Below are 7,500 nucleotides of genomic sequence, written 5' to 3'. Positions count from 1 at the left end.
CTCTCAGTGATGTGATTAGCATCAATGTGTGATTAGCGACGTGTGCGTGTTTGTGTATTTATTTGTGTGTGTGGTGTGCATTCCACCTCTCTACCGGCCTGTAAGGTGGAGGACAGGTCTGGCACAAGTACTGATAAACAGCAGGACCAAACCAGATTGGATCAGAGCAAGGCCACTGTATGTGTGTGTGTGTGTGTGTGTGTGTGTGTGTGTGTGTGTGTGTGTGCTGAGCCCAAAGATAAAGACGGAGAACTCGTCTGGATCCGGAGCATGCTGTTGTGTAATCGTCTAGACGCGTGCTGGGGGGGGGGGGGGTGTGTGGTTCTATGTCTGGTCCGGGTGGATATTGTAAACATATGGGCCTCTCCCCTGGACCCACGTCCCCCGAGAGACCCACGCAGTCCAGAGCAGCAGCAGAGCAGGTATAAATCTCCACAAACCTGCTCGCTGCCCTCCACTCCAAACCCAGGGTCTGACCAGACTAGATGCCTTTACCGCATGAAACACTGAGTCTGACGCCACCAAAACATAGTGTGCTACCTGGACTAGACCGGAGACAACCCTCACCACTGAAAAGGCCACACACACACACACGCACGCACGCACGCACGCACGCACGCACGCACGCACATACACACACACACACACACACACAAAACACACACACACACACACACACACACACACACCACACACACACACACACACACACACACACACACACACACACACACACACACAAAGCCTCACCACTGAAAAGGCCCTTTTCCTTCAAGAGGTGCTTTGCAAGGTGCTGGATAAAGTTCAAATAGATTTCATGAATTATCGTGTCATTGCAGGCTGCTTTTAAAACGATATTTTTCAAAAAAACTACTAACTACTTTTGTGTTATTCACCTTTTAGACAGGTGAGCAACTCAGACTCTTCAGAGTACTCCATTCCATACACTTACAAATACACACACACACACTCTTTCCTTCCCTCACTCTATGACTGCTCTGGAATGGAGAGAGAGAGAGGGAGAGAGAGAGAGAGAACAGAGGAGCTTCTGTTCTTCTGAGGCACAGAGATGAAACTCTGAATCACCTCAGTGTACACTGCTGCTGCTGCTCCTTATTTATGCACAAACACACACACACACACACACACACACACACACACACACAGACACACACAGACACACACTCCCCATCCTCAGAGATGCAGAAATACCTGAGTGGGGCCCCAAACAGCAGACTACACACACCACTGCTGTACCTTAGTAACGCACAAATACACACCTGATTAAAGATACACAGACCTTAGGCAAGACATATGCACAGCACAGCACAATACAGCACAACACAACACAATACAGCACAGCACAACACAGCACAACACAACACAATACAGCACAGCACAGCACAACACAGCACAACACAATACAGCACAGCACAGCACAGCACAACACAACACAACACAATACAGCACAGCACAGCACAACACAACACAACACAATACAGCACAGCACAGCACAGCACAACACAACACAACACAGCACAACACAGCACAGCACAACACAACACAACACAACACAACACAACACAACACAACACAACACAACACAACACAACACAACACAACACAGCACAGCACAGCACAGCACAGCACAGCACAGCACAGCACAGCACAGCACAGCACAGCACAGCACAGCACAGCACAGCACAGCACAGCACAGCACAGCACAGCACAGCACAGCACAGCACAGCACAGCACAGCACAGCACAGCACAGCACAGCACAGCACAGCACAGCACAGCACAGCACAGCACAGCACAGCACAGCACAGCACAGCACAGCACAGCACAGCACAGCACAGCACAGCACAGCACAGCACAGCACAACACAGCACAACACAGCACAGCACAGCACAGCACAGCACTTCTGATGACACGCCTTATTGATGCCCACCTACACCTGGCCTGATCACAGAAACAAAACTACCTGACGCCAGACATTATTTTGCTTACCTGTTCACAGTCTCCCGATATGTGTGAAATGGAGTATCTGGTTCAAGCTTGCGTCATTTTATCGTTAGATGTGTTTAGACAAAGCAACTTTTAGCATATCACAGCTTTACCATTTGTCTCTAATAGTGTGTGTGTGTGTGTGTGTGTGTGTCTGCTGTGTATTGAACTCATGACTTTGGCTATGGAAGCCCTTGAGCACTCAGTTCTGTGATGCACTGTAGCATAAGCTGCAGCTATCAAGTTATTAAGTCCGACGTCACGGGTCCAACAGCTTTTTTGTCAAAAAACATTTACTAGTGCAACCAGCCGTTTTACACAACTTCTAAACCTTGCATCTGTTTTAGTAAGAGTAAAACAAAATCGCTTAGTAATTATTATCGCTTAGTAACTACTGTAGCTGTGCAGCCAGATGATATAATCAAGGGTATCGTCCAGGCTTCCGTGAAAAATAGGGTTTTATTAGGTTAAGGCAACAAGGGAGTAGTAGGATGACAATTCTCTTAAAGGCTGCTCTGAATAGTGGAAACATTGTTTATTTTACTGTCTACAGAGAAAAACGAGCGGCTCTAAAAGCCGTTGGACCCAGAAAGAGAATTATTATTCCATTATTCCATCACTTAATAACATTATTCCATCACCTAATAACCAAATAGGACCCCAGTGTTGTCCTGATGCTGAGCACCTGTAGCAGTATATCCTGATGCTGAGCACCTGTAGCAGTATACCCTGATGCTGAGCACCTGTAGCAGTATATCCTGATGCTGAGCACCTGTAGCAGTATATCCTGATGCTGAGCACCTGTAGCATGCAGTATATCCTGATGCTGAGCACCTGTAGCAGTATACCCTGATGCTGAGCACCTGAAGCATGCATATACTGTAGCATGCAGTATATCCTGATTCTATGGCCGCTACTGGAGCATAAGAGGATGGCCATTGTTTGGTGCTGGTCTGTGTGTGTGATGATAACGGTTTGATTTCTTTGTGCCAATCTACATTAGTTTAATCTGTGTGTGTGTGTGTGTGTGAGTGTCTTATTATGCTTCTCATGGGTTGACCTCTGTGTGTGTGTTTGTGTGTGTGTGTGTGTGTGTGTGTGTGTGTGTGTGTGTGTGTGTGTGTGTGTGTGTGTGTGTTTGTTACGCGTGTGTGTGTGTGTCTCTTATTATGCTTCTCATGAGTTGACCTCTGTGTGTGTGTGTTTGTTAAATGTGTGTGTGTGTGTGTGTTTGTTACATGTGTATGTGTGTGTTACATGTGTATGTGTGTGTGTGTGTGTGTGTGTTAGTCATCTTTTTACAGTCCTCATGGGTTGATCTTTGTGTGTGTGTGTGTGTGTGTGTTTGTTTTGGCGCCCCCTACAGGTCAGCCCCAGGCACGTTCCACCCCGTTCCATCGCTCAGGCGAGAGTGCGGCCCTCCTGAGGAACGGATCTCGGCCGCACACGCAGCAGCCGCAGTCCAACGGCGTGAGGAGCGCCGGCCCCTCGCTGCCCCGTGCCGCCTCTTCCTCGTCCTCCTCTTCCTCGTCCGCGGGGCAGAAGAACCCCAAGAAGCTCCAGTCCAACCCCTCCATCACCAGCCAGACCAGCAAGCGCAGCAAGAGCAGCTCCAAGTCCAACAGCTCGCAAATACCTACCGAGGCACAGGACGGTGAGTGAGTGAGTGTGTGTGTGTGTGTGTGTGTGTGTGTGTGTGTGTGCGTGTGCGTGTGCGTGTGGGTATGCATTGCTGAATTTATTGCATCCTGGCGTGTTTGTTTGTGGCTAACCCGCCAGATACTGTAGTCTGTTTAAGGCAGTATTGTGGTGCAGATTGCGCACGCTAATGTTCTGATTAGATACCATTAGGGGGCAGCCGTGGCCTACTGGTTAGCGCTTCGGACTTGTAACTGGAGGGTTGCTAGTTCGAACCCCGACCAGTAGGCACGGCTGAAGTGCCCTTGAGCAAGGCACCTAACCCCTCACTGCTCCCCGAGAGCCGCTGTTGTAGCAGACAGCTCATTGTGCCGGGATTAGTGTGTGTTCACTGTGTGCTGAGTGTGTTTCACTAATTCACGGATTGGGATAAATGCAGAGACCAAATTTCCCTCACGGGATCAAAGGAGTATATATACTTATACCTTAGTTAGTAACCTGACTCTCGCCAGATGAATTTCGTTCCGCCTAGCTCCACTCATCCATCTGGGATCGATCCATTGGAGTGGTGCTTCAGAAGGCTGGGCCTTATTAAAAAATCCTTGCATAAGATTGGATAAGCCACTTGTCCGTCATCTATTGACGTGCTACTTCAACCACTCACATCGAAGCCAACCCGTGACGCTGAGAATCTACGCTACGTCACATCTATGAAACTCCCGCCCTGCGTCCTTATTGGCTCTACCATACAATCTGGTGCTGAAATCACTCTCAACGGAACCGATCCCAGATGGATGTGAGTGGAGCTAAGCGGAGCTAGGCGGAACGAAATTCATCTGGCGAGAGTCAGGTTAATTAGCTAGAGTTCCAAATGTTTTAAACTTCAATATGGACTATAGGCCTATGCTATGTCCTACATCGTTCAACTCATCCCATTTTGAGAGAGAAAAAATATTTTATTTTGTCATGACAAGGATAGGCCGACGCTAAGCCTATACGGTAACAACTTGTGTTGGTCAGCCCGTAACATCGTTTCGCCTGGCACAGTTTTTTTTTTTTTTTAAGCACCCAATAATTCTAATTATAAATAAAACTTAATACAGTCTGGTAACCTCCTACTGTCATTCTTTCCGTATGCCAGTATGCTGTTTGGATCGTTATGTCTATATTATCTCCAACACTCAATGAGCAACATCTCAACACGGGTAGGCATTCAGCGTGTTATTAATAATAATAATAATTAATTTGATGATATATTTTTCATCTTTGCAGAGGAAAAGTTTTGTGTAAAATTATTTAAAGGCCTTTCTCATATAGACGCCTGTCTGAAATACAAGCCGGTGCAGTTTGACGAGTTTAAAAGCTATTATTTGAAGTTTTAAGGTATATGTGTGTGTGTGTGTGTGCGTGTGTGTGTGCGTGTGTGTGCGTGCATGCGTGTGTGTGTGTGTGCGTGCGTGTATTTACCTCTAAACCTCTGCTATGTCTCTCTCTGCTGTCCAGATTGCTGCGTTCACTGCATCCTGGCGTGCTTGTTCTGTGAGTTCCTGACGCTGTGCAACATCGTGCTGGACTGTGCCACGTGCGGCTCCTGTGTGTCGGACGACGCCTGCTTCTGCTGCTGCTGCGCCTCAGAGGAGTGCGGTGACTGCGACCTGCCCTGCGACCTCGACTGCGGCATCATCGACGCCTGCTGCGAGTCCGCCGACTGCCTAGAGATCTGCATGGAGTGCTGCGGGCTCTGCTTCTCCTCCTGAGCCAATCAAACGCCAGCTCTTAGCTGTCACTCACATGCTGCCTGCACTCCTATTGGCTCAGGGCCTCCAGAGGTCAGCCTTGGGCCCAGCCAATGAGAGGATCTCTGTTTTAGCTCCTCCGCCTGAAACTTATCGGACACTTCATCGTCAGCCCTTAGGACTCTATGAGACGGCCGATGGAGCAGTGACTGGAAACAGAATTCGGTGCTCAGTGACTGAGTTTCGTCTGCACATTTCCGAACATTTCAACTTGGCTGGTTTTTCATCCAATCAGCAGCTGGAGACTCAGTCATGTGACCCAGTGTGGAGACAGGATGTGTGTGTCTCTCGTATGAAAGCCCTACACAACAGCACACTGCGCTGAGTGGCACAAACTAGTTTTCTGTGGCAAGTTTAGTGTAGTTTCTCTGCTAATTGTCATTAGGAATAATATTGTTAGCATAGTTTAGTGGGATCTTACTGGAGATTAGCCCCTGTTAGCGTAGCTGTGTTGAGATAGACGAGAGGTCACACAGCTGACTGTGGGCCGTACCTTTGGTCAACATGCGATACTCTTCTGGAATTCATCAAGACTGGACATCAGTGATCTCGATATTAATGTTCTGTGATGTTTGGTACTCTTTAGAGAGAGTGTAAGGGTTAGCATTCATAATATGGAGTTACAAATCTAATGCTACTATGGAGAAACATCCAAGTTTACTAGCACTTCACTAACAAGTCTTAGTTTTACTCATCAGTATTCTATGTCCGGATGTGGGTAAGCATCTTTACATGTGAGCTCTGTTTATTCGTGGTCACAGTGGAACTAAAGCGTGAGGGTGCTGTGCTTTCCTTCTCTGTGTAATCTTGTGTCTAATTCTGTTCATAGATGGGAAGAGAAGCGTGTCAGAAATGCTGGAAAATTGCTCTCATTCATCTCTCCATTCAAAAGCATTTGATTTCAACCATTGAAGTGAAATGAAATATCTTTTTTCTTTCTTTTAACGTTTCAAATAGCCTTGTTTAAAGTGATTATTCTTCAGTGTGCTGGAGACGGCTGGAGGCAGCCACAGGCACTAGAGGTGGTAGAGTAGGTACCCGAGTCATTAGTCGGATTTTGTCTTTCGTGTTCTTTGATCCTTTCATCTCATGTGAAATCTGGAAATGGTTCCGAGTTCTACGACGCCCCAGTAAAAGTAGGGATCATTAACAGAGACGTGTGTTTTTGTGTTCTTCTCGGAACTCATGAATACCTCATTGATGGGCCGGTTCTGCAGCTGTTGCCATGGAGCCTCTAGTACAGACTAACACCAATTAATTATCTGTTCTGTGTCCTTAGCCTCTGGTACGGACTAACACCAATTATCTGTTCTGTGTTCTTAGCTTCGCTATGAAAACATACTAAATCACCAAACAAATATTCCAATGCCCAACATCAACATGTACAGTATGAATAAAATAAAAATGTCCAATGTGTTTATGGCTTTGCTCTTGCTTTGGGTGACCTGGTAAAGCGCTATGTAGCCAGTGTTTACAACCTGTATTCATGAACGAATACTGCTGTGTAGGGGTGTAACAGTACACAAAAATCATGGTTCGGTGTGGACCTCGGCTTTGAAGTCACGGTTTGGTTAATTTTCGGTACGGTTTTACTGCAAGCCTAAAATTCATAATATTGCTGGTCGCTGCAACAGGGATAGTATTTTGAAATGGTGTCAAATGTTTTCTGACGCTAATTGACTAATTTGACATGATGTTCCGCCACTTAATATGTTTGTGTGGGAACTTCAATTTGAAACATTACACGGAAAAAAAGTCTATTGTTGATTACTGTTGAAGACTGCATTTGGTCTAACGTCCTGTACCTAAATGGTTCAGTAGGAATATGTATCATATAATAATAATATGCATGGATGGATTATGAACTTTCGGGCCCCTGGGCCCAGATGTATTAACGGCCCCCCACTAATTCTCGCATATGTGTGTGGGTACGGGGATTTTTAATTTGTTTGATGGGATTTCCTGTATTCTGGTGAATTTTGGGGATGGCCAATACTTTAATTCAATCAGATTCATAGCCTACATGCTGAGACCAGAGCCCCCTGACCCCCTGGGCCCTGT

General features: G+C 46.6%; 1 protein-coding gene across 2 annotated transcripts in view; it reads left to right on the top strand.

Annotated features, from left to right (window-relative positions):
- mdfi (MyoD family inhibitor) overlaps nt 1–6,855 on the top strand; it is a 56,309-nt gene extending 49,454 nt beyond the window's left edge. For both annotated transcript variants that reach the window (XM_076268383.1, XM_076268382.1), the window contains exons 4-5: nt 3,372–3,659; nt 5,147–6,855. In XM_076268383.1, coding sequence (XP_076124498.1) covers nt 3,372–3,659; nt 5,147–5,400 — 542 coding nt within the window. In that variant the 3' untranslated portion in view covers nt 5,401–6,855. The remainder of the gene's footprint in view (nt 1–3,371; nt 3,660–5,146) is intronic.
- The last annotated feature ends 645 nt before the right edge of the window (nt 6,856–7,500 follow it).

The sequence above is a fragment of the Alosa pseudoharengus genome, unplaced genomic scaffold (genome assembly GCF_046254945.1).
Source record: "Alosa pseudoharengus isolate Yale_2024_CS ecotype anadromous, Long Island Sound unplaced genomic scaffold, YU_APseudo_1.1 YU_APseudo_1.1_scf_5, whole genome shotgun sequence".
Classification (NCBI taxonomy): Eukaryota; Metazoa; Chordata; class Actinopteri; order Clupeiformes; family Clupeidae; genus Alosa; species Alosa pseudoharengus.
Note: the sequence above shows the minus strand (reverse complement) of the source record. Positions and strands in the feature narration are given on the sequence as shown.